Source organism: Martes martes (genome assembly GCF_963455335.1).
Source record: "Martes martes genome assembly, chromosome: 14".
Taxonomy (NCBI): Eukaryota; Metazoa; Chordata; class Mammalia; order Carnivora; family Mustelidae; genus Martes; species Martes martes.
Window position 1 is genome coordinate 51,482,696 of NC_137902.1, and position 16,096 is coordinate 51,498,791.

At 47.4% G+C, this 16,096-nt stretch overlaps 1 protein-coding gene across 3 annotated transcripts in view; it reads left to right on the top strand.

The window, feature by feature from the left end:
- The window catches only part of DUSP29 (dual specificity phosphatase 29), a 36,829-nt gene that overhangs the window by 18,844 nt on the left and 1,889 nt on the right, over nt 1-16,096 (top strand). For all 3 annotated transcript variants that reach the window (XM_080823741.1, XM_080823742.1, XM_080823743.1), the window contains one exon: nt 6,134-6,354. In XM_080823741.1, the coding sequence (XP_080679867.1) occupies nt 6,134-6,354 (221 nt within the window). The remainder of the gene's footprint in view (nt 1-6,133; nt 6,355-16,096) is intronic.

Below are 16,096 nucleotides of genomic sequence, written 5' to 3' on the forward strand. Positions count from 1 at the left end.
TACTGTCAAAGTGATTGCAAATTCCCAGGCAGGACAGCCTCCCATAGGCTTGGCTGAAGCAGGAAAATTGAGAAATCGCTCTTCTCCCTCCCCACGTCAGCATCCCTGTGAGTCAACACTGAGGCAGGCACTAAGTTGCTCTGTCACCTGAGTGACAGGGCTGCTAAGGAGCTCTCCATTTTTATTAAAATACAGTTGCCTCCAAGGTCTGGCTTTTGGGGGGTCATCAACAGCCAGCTGCCCGTCCCCATAAAGCCGGACCCCTCCCTGTAGCTGTCCCTACTCAGGCTGAGCATGCTTTCAAGGGGTCTTGCTATCTTACCCTTTCTGCTTTTCTCCTCCCAATCAGAGCAACAACCTCAAAAGCAGAGGCATCTCCAGGCCTGGCCTGTAGCTGAGGAGGCTGGAAAGTGAGGTGAGAGCAAATCAGCCAGCTGAGAGGGCCTCTGAGTGGTGCCCTGGAGAGCTGCACCCTTGCACGCCCCACCCACCCCCCCAAAAAAGAAGGAACTAATTTAGCCTCAAGGCACCAAGCAGAGCTAACCTTGACTGGCTTCTCCAGGATGGGTTTCTCCATGGCTGCTTTAGGAAGCAGTGAAAACACAGCTTTACAAGGGTTCCAGTTAATGAATGTGAATGGAAAGAACTAGGAAACCTGGATTCTGAACATCCAAGTACCAAAGGTGACTTAGATACAACTGGGCACCAGTCATGGGCAGAGTGAACAGGGGGGACCGGGATGGGGCTTGCCAGGTTCTCAGCATGGACCTCAAGCAACATCAACCACTTCCTTTCATGGGTAGTAAAATGCCTAGCCTAGTTATTAATACGGCATCATTTCTCAGTTCCAGGCCTCCGAGTTCTCTTTCTCCTCTCAGCCTCCATCCCTGGGGCAGAGGATGAAGAAGTTTCTAACAAGACTTTAAAACCCTGGGGCCACCTTATATCTTTGAGTCGCCAGTGTCTCCCGACAACTAAGGAAAACATCAATAAAATCATGGCATACGCTTTTGTATTAAATGAATATCTGACATATTCATTACCGAAATTTACAAGGGAAAAGAAGAAAAATTCTCCATCATCCCCTTACCCAGGGAGAGCCACCGATATAACATTTTGTTGTTCCTCTTTTTACTGCTTTTTTCCCCTTGAATTTCTCTTTTAACCTTTCAAAGAAACTAGAATGTTGCATCATTCAGTTTACAAGAATCTTGTAAGGAAAGTGCTCCCAGAGTAATTGGTTCTGTTTAACAAAGAGAGAAAACTGCCAGTCCCAGAGGTTCGGCTGTTTGAGCTCGAGCAGCAGTGTGTGAGCTTACCCACTGCACCCGGCAGCCCGGTGCATTAGGAGGGGCCTCAAAGGCAAACAGCTTCATTGGCAGCAAGGAACAAGAACACCCAAGAAACTAGAAAGCCAAGGAATTTCCCTTCCATATCAGGTGAATTGATGGAGATCAAAAGCTAGAAATGTGTCCACTGTTTTGAAATCTACCAGCAAAGAGCATGTATGGTCAGGACTCCGAAGGAGAAGGTCTCCATCATGCCCATGAAATGACACACGAGGCCACAAGTGTCAGACACATCCAAACGAACAGGGTGCCAGATTACGGTGGGTTGCATGAAATCAGTGGGTTCTCCCAGACACAGGGGGGTGGAAAACTGTCCAATCATCCGTGGCCTTTCTTCAGTGCCCACTGCAGAATCCTGGCAACGTGGGAGCAGCTGGTTTCCCACCGCAAGGGAGCTGGGGGAGGGCTTGTGTGGATGTAGGCATGCGTGTCCCTCCTCCCCTGGGCTCAAGAACACCTGTGGAAAATGGACTTTCGGGCAGAGAGTGAGGCCTTTGGGCCTGGAGTCAGGAGGGCACCAGGCGGTCTGGAGAAGTGGACTGTCAGGAGTGCTGCCCAAGGAGACTGCCCCACCAAGAGTGCTCTTATTCCCAGTTCCTCAAGGTGGGTTGAAACAAGCTTCCTGGAGGAACTTCAGGGGGCCAGAAGGAGCCTGGACCAGGCCAGATAAGGAGGAAGGGAGGGGAAGTCTCTGAACGAGGAAACTGGTCCCTGCCAGAAGAAAGTCATTTCCCTGGCCCTCCAATCTAGAGGAAGAATCCAGAACCAGGACAGAGGTTCACGGGGAGAGGAGATAAAGGGAATTGGATCAAAAACAGAGATATGAAAAATAGAAAAACAAAAACAAAAAAACCCCCCAGAGATATAGCAATGTTCTTCAAAAGTAAACTGCATGAGTCCAGTAAATGTGTGAGAAAATGTCCAACCTCATTGCTAAAAGAAATGGAAATATGACATCTTTTTTTTTTTTGCCTATGAAATTAGTAAAGAATAAAAATCAGGCTTTAAAATGAGCAAGCTTTCTGGAGGATAATTTAGTAACACATATCAAATGTGTTTAAAAAAAGCTCATACCCATCGACCCAGCATTTCCACTTAAAAAGAAATCTCTCCTAAGGACATAATTAAGAGATGTGCTCAAAGAAATACAGCAAAGTTGTTCATTTATAGCGTTTCTTATAATACCCGCCACTACCCCTTCAGGAGAGAGACAAAGATAGAGATAGAGCGCGAGGGAGAGGGAGAGAGAGGGGAAAAATGTCCAAAAATAGGAGCTGGGTGAGGTAAAATCGAGATTTCCCTATAGACTGGGACAGCACGCAGCTTTTAAAGGCTATGTGTTGACAGAGGAAGATGTTTACAATGTACCACCATGTCAAAGTTTTTGAAACTTACATATGGTATCATACCCCAAAATGAATCTTTATATAAAATATATAAATCTATGCATAGAGAAGTAACTGGAGAATCTTACATCAAAAAGCAAATAGACTTAATCTCTAGGGGGGTAGAAATACAGGTGATGCGTGTGTGTGTGTGTGTGTGTGAATAGGTTTTTCACATTCTGCACTGAGCATGTGTTATTTTTATAATTAGATGATATATTTTGATGACCTATTATTCTTTAAATAAACAAATGGCTTACATTGGGATTTTTTTTTTTTTAATTAAACATCCAGAAACTAAGGCTTCTGCATCACCTAGGTTCTAAAGGTAAATGTCTAAGTCTGTTTTTTCTCCGGAGATTTTCTCCTCAGCAGAAGCACATTCCTTAGTCTCTTTTCCACATAACATGTCTAAGCAGGTGGCTTTAACATAGAAGAAAACCACAATACAGGGCTAAGGAGCTCCCCCTGCCCGCTCTGACCCACCCCACTCCCAGGAATGGCTGAGCCAGACATTTGGGTCAGCTGGGGGCCTGTCTCCGTCACAGTCACTGTTTACCAAATGTACTAAGAGTTTCCCTATTTGCAGATCTCCATTCTGTCACGGACACTCTTCTGAGCACTCAACTAGACTCTGAGGGTCAAGCTAGGGAGAAATCCCCAGAGCGCTGCAAGGACACCACCTCCCTTTCTGGGCTCTGGCAGCTGCAGAGCCCCCGAAAACCTGCAGGGGGCCTCAGACACCCAGCAGGTCTGATCCTCCCCAGGAGCCCTTTCCTCTCCTTCAGACACAGCTAAAACCAGCTCTGCAGGCTGACTGTAGAGGTGTCAGGCAACGAGTCTTGTCACATATCTACCCTGATCCTTGACCCCCACAGCAGCAAAGTGCAAATTGCTATTTATTCAAACTGCCACTTGCTTACGTTGAATCCCAGTTGCTGAACCCAGAGAGAACAGTCTTTACGGTGGGTAGGAACTTCCTGTCAAGGACAGTTAATTTTAATTTTTCCACTGAGCTCAACCTCAAAGTGAGGTTGATTGCTACTCAGCAAGATGGCCTGCATTAGTGGAAGCTCTAATTGAGCGCAGATCTATGTCCCAAAAGCATAATGTTTGTTGTATACATACTTTGGGACAAGAAGAAAAATGAAAAACAGGTCTTTCTGAGGAAAAATTGAAAGCAGAATGTGGTCCATAGTCAGCATGGCAGCACCGAAGACCAGCTGGGGGACTTGGGGGAACACTCCACCATCCCGTGGCTCAGTTCCAATGGGCTGTTTGCAAATGTTTCTAAAAGCCCAGTGTCTGCATTTAGGTCTCTCTTTCCCAAATACTGGACTCCATCATGGTTCCTCTCATGACCAAGAAAAAGCTCCAGGAAAAGAGCAACAGATCAGGGGCCCTTGGCCAAGGGGCCATGGCATACGTTGCTGCAAGGCTCCTTTTGGCCCAAGGTATTGATCAATGTTGACATTCAATATGGTGCCTCTATCTACATCCTTTTATAGACGACCTTGAAATGAGCCCTCAGCTGGAGCACAATGCCACTTCTGGCCTCTTGTTGTTATGGTTCCAGACCCTTGTCATCTCTTTCCTGAACTGTAGAACCGGTCTTTGCCCTGTTGATGGGAGGTGTCATCTTAAAACCTAGTTAGGATCACCCCAAACACTGTCAAAAGCTGTCCTCGAGCCCCCCAAATACAGATCTAGGGACTTCCACCATCCAACCCCACACTCCCTCTCCAGACCTTTCTCTCCCTTCCTCTTACATGCTATGCTCTGGCCAAATCAGCTTCCCCCTCCCGGCTCCCTTCCCAATCCATCAGCATGTCCTGCCGTGACCCCACCTGCTCCAACCGCCTTCCTCTCCTGGCTATACAACAGCCTCTAACAGAGCTCCCTGCTTCTACTTTCTCCCCTCTCCAATCCATGTCCACACGTCTTCAGACTGATTTTTTAAAAAGGAAACAATGCTCATCCCTTTCTTAAAACCCTCCGTAGCAGGGGGTGCATTCCACCACACTATCAGTAAAAGGCAGGCTCTCCCCTGTGGCCTGCAGTGTCCATCATGACCTGGCCCTGCCTACCTCTCCAACCTGCTCTTGTGCCACTATCCCCTTGTACTGGAGCCACACGTGCTCACCTTCTCTTCTTAGCACTTGCTGTGTCCCCCACCTGGAAGAGACACTTTTCCTCCTGCTCCTCCCCTGCCTAGCCCCTCATCCTTCAGTCTTAGCTTGAATACTACCTCCAGCAAGGCCTTCCCTGACCACCTTACTTAAAGCAGGACCACAGCCCTTTGGCACAGCTCGTACAGCTAACTGAAATGATCTTGTTTATTCATTTGTTGTTTATTTGCTCTCCCCATGAGAATCTATGCTTCCGGAGCGACCTTGACTAACCCGTTCACTGTTACATCGTCAGCACCCAGGACAGTGCCTGGCATACGTGGGGATTCTAAATCATTATTTGTGATTAATGATTGATTACAGGAAGCAATACACATTTCCTGAAAGGCCTTCATCATCTCCAACCTCCACCCCTTGGGCTACTTCCTTGCCCTTGCCTCCCTCTTCCCCTGTGTCACCAAGTGCTGACATTTGTAGTAAGGCAAACTCAAAGGGCCCTCACCCCTGAAAGTCCCCCCTGGCCTCTCTAGACATAAATAATTTCCACTGCTTCTGACAACCTACTTCTGCCCTATATTCCAAGGCCACCTACTTCAATGTGACTTTATTCCTTGTTCCTGGAAATTCTTGCCTGGAAAGGTAAGGCTAGAAATCAGAATATCACAGTAGGCTCCAGGAACTTCCTGAAATCAACTCCAACAATAGACAACTCAAATACCTCTCCTCAGAAAAATGCTTTGCCCAGCTAGGCAATGATTGACCCATGAAAGCAAGGGTTCGACACTGTGTTCACCGCCCTTGTGCACATCAATGTCAAGAATGTTGCCCAATCCCAATCAATTCTTTGCATGGAAAGAGCATCTTAAACCATTCATTCAAGCCCCAACCCATGAAACCCTATAAACATCTGGAAGGTTCAGGAGAGGCCTGCTTTAAAGATGAGATGAACAGGTCATTCTGGTGACCTTTTAGGGGATGTGAAATTTAAGGCACAGTGTCTACACCAGCTCTTCTGTATTTGGTGAATGATGAAAGAATGAACCGACCAAGGACTAGCTCATCTACCCCACCCTTCATTCTCATCCAGGAACATGCAGCCAAGGGGTCAGTTAGAGCAGGGCTTTGGACACGCAAGTCCTTCATTTCAGTGACTAGGCCTTACTTTGGCAATGACAGCAGAAACCCAACTGTAGTCCCTGAGAAGCCCTCCTACCGCCCCGATCCAGGCCAAGGCACCACACAGCCAACCAGCCTCTCCCCTTGTGCCCAGGGCGACAGCACTGAACCGCTACGGGCTGCAGAAGGCCGGCTTCACGCACGTGCTGAATGCGGCTCACGGTCGCTGGAACGTGGACACTGGACCCGACTACTACCGCGACATGGCCATCGAATACCACGGTGTTGAGGCCGACGACCTGCCCACATTCGACCTCAGTGTCTTCTTCTACCCAGCGGCCGCTTTCATCAACGCGGCGCTCAGCCTTGACCACAGTAAGAGAGTCACCATGAAACAAACCCAACAAACCCGCCTGAGGCCCCGCCCCTCCCATGAGGCCCCACCCCTCACCTTGGCTGGAGATGGGATCTGTGCACTCACAAAGCCTGTTCCGTGGGGTTGGGAGTGACTGAGTTGAGATTATCTGAGCCCCAGGAAGCTGGGAGCCACACTGAGCGTGCTGTTTGTGGGCTTTGGGAATTGGAGGGTTCAGAGGAAAGGCCTTTGGTCTGAATCCCAATTCCTAAGGCTCATTAGCGAGCTTGGAACAGCAAGGATGCTTAGAGGGACTATAGCCCAGATGTCAATTGTCCAAACCTGACTAATAGCTGAGGCTTCAAAGCCAGAAAAGCTTCAGAGAGCTGACTTGACTGGGAATTCATGGAGAGACTTCAAATTCTCCTGCCAACCAACCGAGCCCACAGCCTCCCCTAACCCTCCCCCCACCAACACCACCAACACACAGTCTAGTGAGGCCCCCTATAGAAAGCTGAAAACCTAGCCTTCTAAATGGCATATGGTATTTGAGAACCTGAGTTTTGCACCCATGATGTCCAACTTCCCCAAGGTTAATTATCCACTTTTAAAATCACGGTGCTAGTCCTTGCACTCAAAATGCAGTTTTAGCCGATCTAAGCCAGGTAAAGGCTTCATGGCTCTTTCCAAGAGAAGGGCCTGGCTTAGGTTTGCACTGGGGTAAAATAGTATGCAATTATTGCTGCAAGGGGGTGTTTCAGGGGCATTTCGTAGAGGCCAGAGGGACTTCTACTCCCTACTCAGTGCTCTGACTTTAGGCCCACATTTCATACCCCTTTATGGGGCCATCACATTGTCCAGTAACTGAAAGCCTTTCTTGCCATAAGAGGCTGGGATTATGAGGCTCAGTGACTGGTTGACCAGCCTGCTTCAGGAACTTGCAGTCTGCAGCTGGGCCCCGGCCGAGTCCCAGACCTTGATGGCCATCCCCTAGTGGTCCTGGCCCCACAGCTGGGCACCAACAGTTTGTCATTGTTTTGGTTCAGAAAGCAAAGTCCAGTGAGGAAAAACCCTCACAGCGCTGAAGGGCTCCTATTAGGGGATGCCTCATTTCAAAGTCATGCTTTTATGAGACTATTTGTGGACAATCTTTTGCATTATATGCATTCTGGGTTTCTAGGCAGTATCAAAAAGCAACTGGCCTCTGACTCATCAACGTAAGGTAAAATTCGCCTTAGATTATTTGAAGTTAACCAAAAACATATTTGACAAGAAAAGAAAAACAAAAACAAAAAACGAGAAACTGCCACAGCCCAATCCTTTGGTTTCTGTTTAATGTGTACTCTTTCGCCATTACTATATCTTCAAACTTTTTCTTAATGGAAGGGGTCTGGCAGGCTTTGGAGAAGACAGGGCGGGATTTCACACCATACAACTTACTAACAACGTGGTTTCTCTAAGCCTTGCTTTCTCAATCTGGTGATGAAAATATTTACCTTGGAAGGTTATAATGAGCATCGGCAGTAACCCACATAGAACACTCCGCATGGAACCCGGTGCACAGCAGGTCCTCAGATGTGTTTGATAAAGGGAGGTCGTGCACCATGAAACACATAACCACACTAACATGTGTGCACCATAGTAATAAAGTTTCCAATCCCAAAAGAAAAAGAAGGAAAAAAGACATTCCAACTTTGAACTAGTGCAATAGACTCACATGACAGCTTGTTTTCAGTTCCTGGCGCACCATTTTAGAGTCCTCCTCCCTCAGCTGAATTAGGGAAGAATGGGGCTCGCAAGGCATGCGTACTCCTGGGCAGATCAGAGCACTGACGAGGAGATGTCAGGCTGCAGTGGATCCTGACCCGTGGGTCATATTTTTGAAAGCACCTAGCAAAGAAAAGAAAGGGTCAAGAGAGAAAAGTATATGCTCAGGTCAGAGACTAGGCAGGAGATAGAATCAGTGGGCAGGGGGTGTGGGACTAGACCTGTTGGCTGGGCAAGGGGAACAGGATAGGATCCCATTACCAGGTGGGAGGCTGGTGGGATCCCTTCTCAGTGCTTTGCACTTGAATATCCTCAAGTCTGGGGCTCAAATCGATTGCAAACCCTGAGGAACCTGGCAGGGACAGAAGCAAATGAAGCTGGCTGCGTGGGATGCGTGCTTGTTGCGAGATGGAAAACCCCAGATTCTCCCCAAGGCGGGGGGGGTGCTTGCTACTCCATCTCAGCCAACAAACATGGGTCTGGTGAGAATCAGTGCAAATGCGATTGGTCAGATTTTTCAGGAAAAGTCTTCAGTCTGGATGTTAATGTGAAATTGCCCAATTTTTTAAGTGTTGGCAACACCTTGAAATTTTCTTAAAAGACCGCAAAGACCAAACCAAAGAAATCCAGAGGCTGTCCCTTTGTAACCTATGCTGGGTCGTCAGAGTAACAAAGTAAGATGCTCATTAGCCAGCAATGACACTGTCACAGGCTCCATTCACTGGGGACAGCCTGTACTCGGCGTCTGTGCTGTGTGCAGGGGGCAGCATGGTGTGTCTAGTCATTCATTGGAAGGCTAGGGGACGCTACTCTGGCATATGGGAGCCAGGCCCCCTCATATGTTTCCTATTATACTCTTGATGTAAGGGGTGTTGATGGACAGTCTGGACTGAAAGCAAGGCATCTCTCTCCCCTCTCTTGTCTTTCCTGTTCTTCCTTGGCTAGTGTCAGCCACGTGTACACTGTTTCCCACTGCTGCTCCTCACAAGTCTTGTTTACTTTTGGTGAAAAGCCTTCCTTGTGGTGCTGTAGAGCTGTATCTGAGGTTTGTGGTGAGCCCCGTGGGACCCATCCCTCCCCTTATCCTACCCTGACCCTTCTCTTCTGAAAGAACTCCTGGGACAACTGTAGTCACGCTTGAAAAATCTCAGAAATAAGCCAGTCCAGTGTCTGGGCCTTAGAGGCAGGGAAACAGACGCCCAGAGAAGACAAGTGACGTGCCCAGGGTCACAGAGCTAATCAGAGGCCAGCAAGAATTCCTTCGGTCACCCAGGCTTCTCGGAAGAGTCCTTTGGCCTTATTCTGAACATCCGGTGAATTTACCATATAAGAGGTCACCAAAAATCATGAAAGGTGAGGCACTCCAGATGGTTATAAGGTCTGGAAACAACTGAACGTGTCACTCTTCTGCGGAGAGAGACATACCGACAAAATACTGCCATGGAAACCCCATTTGGACGGCCCTAACTGCTCCTGGCATGGTGTCCTCGGAGGTGAAGTCGTGTGGTTTTAATTTAAGAAATCCCAGGGCCGATACCGGGAGGCTGTAAAGATCAGATTTTCGTATCACCTCTCTCCTTTTGTTCTTTCTTTCTTTTTCTTGAACCGTCCATAGCCTGCTTTTGAAGCCATCTTAAAATCTATTATGGATAAGGCAGCTCTGAATAAATAAATGAAGTCCACTTTTGAGCAAGAGCTTGGCTCTCTGGTGCTTCAAAGCTTTAACCAGAGCAAATTTTCAGGTTGTTTTGAGATTCTCCTGCCCCACCGCCCCACCGCAGCACACACAGGCCTGCCCCCTGCAGTTCAAAACACAACATGCACCCTTTGTCTGACGCCTTCCAACATACCCAGAACCATCTCGGGAAATGTAGGAGCTCTGTCTGCCTTTGCAGGCTGCTGAGGGAAGGAGGTGAGGGAGAGACAGGCAAAGAGCCTTCCTCCAAAACCAAGGCAGGAGGTTGTTTCTAAGAGCCCACACCTGGCAGGGGTGGGGTTGAGTTGAGGGTGAGGGGTGGGTGGGTAACAGGCTTGGCCTATCTATCTGATTTGAGTGACAGAGGCCTATCTTTTGATCACCAGTGAAAATGTGCACCTGGAAAGCAGCAGCAGTTCTGGATATGGGTTTTTATAAGATTGTGGGAACTCACCTTTTGGTAAAGGCCAAGGGGAATTATTTCATTGAAATGTCCATTTTCAAGACACAGATTGGGACCTCTCAGAGTGTTATAAGAATCCATTTAGTGGGTGCCACCGGCATTTCTTTTAAGAAAATGAACAGATTAGAAAAGAATTGTGGCAAAAGTTCGTATGACCTTGTGGAGCTTCTGCCTGCTATACACACACTTGTGATACCGTGTGGATCCAAAAGCTCCGAAAGCGGGGTCAGGTAGCCAGGGTGGGAATCACTGTTCTGCCACTTCCCAGCAAACTGGGCCGATCACTTCTTTGCACTTCGTGTCCTCTGTGACATGGGGATGATAATTGTTTCTCCCGCATCCGTTGGCAGGGCCGACTGACTCTGGTAAGTCGACTCTATATAAGAATGTACTCGGCAGATTTGGGGGTGAGGGGAGGTTCCACACGTGTAAGCCACGAATGGTTGTTCACGCACAACGGAGGGAGAGCCACTGAGATGGGAAATGCCAGTCCCGACACGGCTGCCTTCGCGCGGGGCCCTAACGCTGGCTGGCATTCACCAGAGAGCCTGGGGGTGGCTCTGGTTTGGGCACTGCAGGGAGAAGGCCCAAGGCCGCTTTCCGTGCCCTTGTCCTCTGAGCCCTCCCGGGAGCGTTCTCACGCTGTGCCCCAAAGGATGCTGCTTAGCAGAGCCACGGAGCGAAGAGGGAGCAGTGGGTTCCCGGGGGTGCTGAGACAGGCCCTTACCCTGAGGGAGACCACCAGGTTCACGGGGCTGACGACGTTAAGGCTCCTCTTCGCAAAACCAAAATTCAGCTCCAGGAGCTGCTGCGGGAGCTGAGCGCGCCCTTCTCTCCCTTCCCCCCTTCTCTTCCAACCCCCTCCATCTCCCTTCGCCTTTTCCTTCCCCTCCTTTCCCCTCCCCTCCCCTCCTCCCACTTAACAGACTTCAGGCTCCCAAAAGACTTAATGAACTACAGCTTTCGTCTGTTTCAAGCATTTAGTCATGACAGGAAGAATTACCCTTTTTGCCAGGAGAGGAAGAAACGCTTTAGTTATCAGCAGAGCTGGCAAGAGGCCAGGCCGCCTCTGGAACAGTCTGTGGGGATTGGAATGCCAGAGGTACATTCCAGTCAGGAGCACGGTCATGCCACACAAGAGCCAGGGCCAGTCTCCCCCAAACCCGACCCAGCAGTAAAGAAGCCGGCCCTGCTTCTTGCCTTCCTTTCTAGCCCGCGTGGACAAGGAGAAAGTGGTGTGGTCACATTCTTGTAGCTCAGCAACATGGCGGGTGGGATAGAGGGCCGCCCGGTTAGCTTGTGGAGATTCATGAAAATGAAGTGATCAAATGAACCATTCCTTATGAAGCACCTCTCTATGTGTGTGGAGAGACCAAGAGGGAGACCTTACTGCTGGGCAAGGTGTGCAGGCCTCGCCGGCAGGGGGAGGAGAAAGAGCCTCCCCAGGCCTGATGGTCGCGTCCTCTTGGGTTTCTCACACTGCCTGGGTCCCTGTTCTGGGCATGGTCCCCTGGCACAGGTGAGGGGTGAGAGTAAGAAGGACACAGGGAGCCACCCTTATTCAGAAATATTCTTTATCAAACTGTTCTCCTATCCTGCTGATGTCCCACAAGCCAGATAATGTCCATAAGTCTTCTTGGTCATCCTTCTGAGCTTCAGGCCCAAGACTTAAGAACAGAGACACCACTGGGGTCACAAGTCCCACAGCTCAAACTGCCCCAGCCATCTCAACCCCAGCCGGGCTCTCCCACAATGACAGGAGAGGGAGCCACTGAGATGGCAGTGGTGGGGACGGGCGGAGAGCTTAACCTTACTACTTTCTCTGTCCACAGAGCCCAGAGGCCTGCGGAGGGCCCACAGAAGGGCCTCAGCAACAAGTTGCTTTAAATGATTTCTAGTGACAGCACCTGCTTTTTGGGTGACCTCTGGTATGTCACTTAACAACTCGGAGCCTGTTTCCATCTGTAAAACGGGGATGATTGTAATGAACCTTGAAGGTTCTGTTAAGGGTAGAATGAGATTGGGGGAGGAGTCAAGATGGCGGAGAAGTAGCAGGCTGAGATGACATCGGGTCACAGGGGTTCAGTTAGATAGTTATCAAACCATTCTGAACACCTACAAATCCAACAGGAGATTGAAGAGAAGAAGAGCAGCAATTCTAGAAACAGAAAATCGACCACTTTCTCAAAGGTATGACGTGCGGAGAAGTGAATCGGAAACGTCGGGAAGATAGACCATGGTGGGAGGGGCCAGCTCCCGGCAAGCGGCGGAGCAATGGAGCACAAAATCAGGACTTTTAAAAGTCTGCTCCACTGAGGGACATCGCTCCAGAGGCTAAGTGGGGGTGCAGCCCTCGCAGGGACAGTGTGGTCTCAGGTCCCACAGGGTCACAGAAGGATCGGGGATGTCTGAGTGTCGCAGAGCTCACAGGTATTGGAGCAGGGAAGCTGGCTGCAGAGACGGAGCTGAGGAGTGAGCTCTCAGCTCGGGGTTACCTTAAACTGTGGTCCGTGGCACAATCAGACCACTGCTCTTTGAGCAGGGACCCCACAAGTGGCGGATCCAGGGACTCACCTTCCTTCTCTGGAGGCAGGAATCTACTGGGTTTGGAGACTCCAAATGGAGCTGTGTGCCAGAGACAGAAACACTTGGTCACAGGCCAGTTGAGCACGGAGCGCAGCTGGACACCAGGGAGATGGGAATGATTGACTGCTTTTCCCAGAGGGTACACTGAGGAGTGGGGCCCTGAGCCCTCGGCTCCTCCAGGCCAGAGATTGGGAGGCCGCCATTTTCATTCCCTTCCTCCAGAGCTCTACGGAAAGCGTTCAGGGAGAAAAGCTCCTGAAAGCTAACTGGAGAAGATTACTCAGCCCGCCCCTGGCAAGGGCAGCACAATTCCGCCTCAGGCAAAGACACGTGAGAATCACTGCAACAGGCCCCTCTCCCAAAAGATCAGCAAGAATGTCCAGCCAAGATCAAGCTCACTGATCAAGGGGAACAGTGGAATTCCAGAGGAGGGGAAAGCAAAGTATGGAATTCATGGCTTTCTCCCCATGATTCTTTAATCTTGCAAAGTTAATTAAATTTTTAAAATTTTATTGTTTTCTTATCCTAATTTTTTTTAACTTTTACTCTTTCCTCTTTTAACGTTTTTTAACTAGTTTATCTTAATAATACCTTTCTTAAAAAAATCCTTTTGAAACTTCATTATTATAATCATATTTTATCCTTCATTGTATCTAACTTTATTTTTTGTATATGTATAGGGTTTTTCCTTCTAAAAATTTTTGGGATACAACTTCTAATAGATCAAAATCTACCCTAAATCTAGCACATGGCTTTGTTCTAGTCTCCAGCCTAAGCAAATTCTCTCCACTTTCTTCTTCTTTCTTTTCCTAACCAACTTATCTTATCAACTCCTTTTTTAGAATTTTAAAAAAAATTCGTCTTTACAGTCATATCCCATCCCTTAATCAAGTTTACCCTTATTTTTGTATATATATGTAAGTTTTTCTTTCTTTAAAATTTTGGGAGGTAGTTTCTTCTAAGAGACCAAAATACACCCAAAATCAAGTGGGTGGCTCTGTTCTATTCACCAATCCAATACATATATATATGTGTATGTGTGTGTGTATATGTGTGTATGTGTATGTATGTATATATATAGATAGATAGATATATCTATATCTATATCTATATCTATATCTATATCTATCTTTACCCCCTTTCTTCTCCCCATGATTTGGGGTCTCTTCTGATTTGGTTAACACACATTTTTCTGGGGTCTTTGCCACCCTTTTAGTATTTTATTCTCTCATTCATATATTCTTTTTGTTTTGTTTTGTTTTGTTTTTTTAAGATTTTATGTATTTATTTGACAGAATGAGAGAGAGAGAGAGATATCACAAGTAGGCAGAGCAAGAGGGGGAAGCAGGCTCCCTGCTAAGCAGAGAGCCTGATGTGGGGCTTGATCCCAGGACCCTGAGATCATGACCTGAGCTGAAGGCAGAGGCATAACCCACTGAGCCACCCAGGCACCCCTCATTCATATATTCTTTTTTTTTTAAATATTTTATTTATTTGACAGACAGAGATCACAAGTAGGCAGAGAGGCAGGCAGACAGAGAGGGGGAAGCAGGCTCCCTGCAGAGCAGAGAGCCCCATGCAGGGCTCGATCCCAGGGCCCTGGGATCATGACCAGAGCTGAAGGCAGAGGCCTTAACCCACTGAGCCACCCAGGCGCCCCCATTCATATATTCTTATCTGGATAAAATGACAAGGTGGGAAAACTCACCACAAATAAAAACAAGAGGCAGTACTGAAGGCTAGGGACCTAATTAATACAGACATTGGTAACATGTCAGATCTAGAGTTCATAATGACGATTCTCAAGGTGCTAGCTGGACTTAAAAAAGGCACGGAAGATATTAGAGAAACCCTGTCTGGAGAAATAAAAGCCCTTTCTGGAGAAATAAAAGAACTAAAATCTAACCAAGCTGAAATAAAAAAAAGGTATTAATGAGGTGCAATGAAAAATGGAGGCTCTTACTGCTAGAATAAATGAGGCAGAAGAGAGAATTAGTGATATAGAAGACCAAATAATAGAGAATAAAGAAGCTGAGCAAAAGAGAGACAAACAACTACTGGACCACGAGGGGAGAATTCGAGAGATAAGTGATACCATGAGATGAAACAATATTAGAATAATTGGGATTCCAGAAGAAGAAGAAAGAGAGAGGGGTCAGAAGGTATATTGGAGTGAATTATTGTAGAGAACACACACACACACACACACACACACACACACACACACACACACACAGGAATACTATGCAGCCATCAAAAGAAATGAAATCTTGCCATTTGCAACGATGTGGATGGAACTAAAGGGTATTATGCTGAGCAAAATAAGTCAATCAGAGAAAGACAATTATCATATGATCTCCCTGATATGAATTTGAGAGGCAACGTGGGGGCTTGGGGGGTAGGGAAGGAAAAAATGAAACAAGGATGGGATGTGAGGGAGAGAAATCGTAAGAGACTCTTAATCTCACAAAACAAACTGAGGGTTGCTGAGGGGAGGTGGGTAGGGAGAGGTTGATTGGGTTATGGACATTGGGGAGGGTATGTGCTATGTTGAGTGCTGTGAAGTGCGTAAACCTGGCAATTCACGGGGGGCTGGGGTACCCCTGGGGCTAATAATACATTATATGTTAATAAAAAATTAAAAATTTTTTAAAAACAGTAAAAAAAAAAAAAGATAGAATGAAATCAAGCTAATTGGTGTGCTGTGTGAGCTCCAGAGCGCCCCCCAATGCAGACCTGAAGGAATGCACACGCTGCCTCACCTTCTGGGGTTTCTCAGCGGGACCCAGCGGATGCCATGGCAGCATCCAAAGCGAGTTGTTTTGTTTGTAGAGATTCTTCTAGATCTCTGGTTCTCAAACATTTTAGTCTCAGAACGCTTTGACCCTCTTAAAAAGTATTGAAGTCTTCAAAGAGCTTTTGTTTGTGTAGGTTATATCTATAAAACTGAAAAACTTCAAAATACTTGTTTAAAATCTAAAAACCCCTTGCATGTTAAAATAATAACACACTTTTATGAAAAACTGTATTTTCTAAAATAAAGCTAGGGAGAAGAGTGGCATTATTTTATATTTTAGGCAAATCTCTTCAATGTTAGGCCTGTTAGAATTCAGTTGGATTCTCATATCGCCTTCTGCATCAGTGTGTTGTGATATGTTGTTCTGGTTGAGGTATATGAAGAAAATCCAGCCTCATTCAGGTATGTAGTTGGAGGGTTATTTTATTTTTTTAGGGAGGGGTTTTGTTTTGT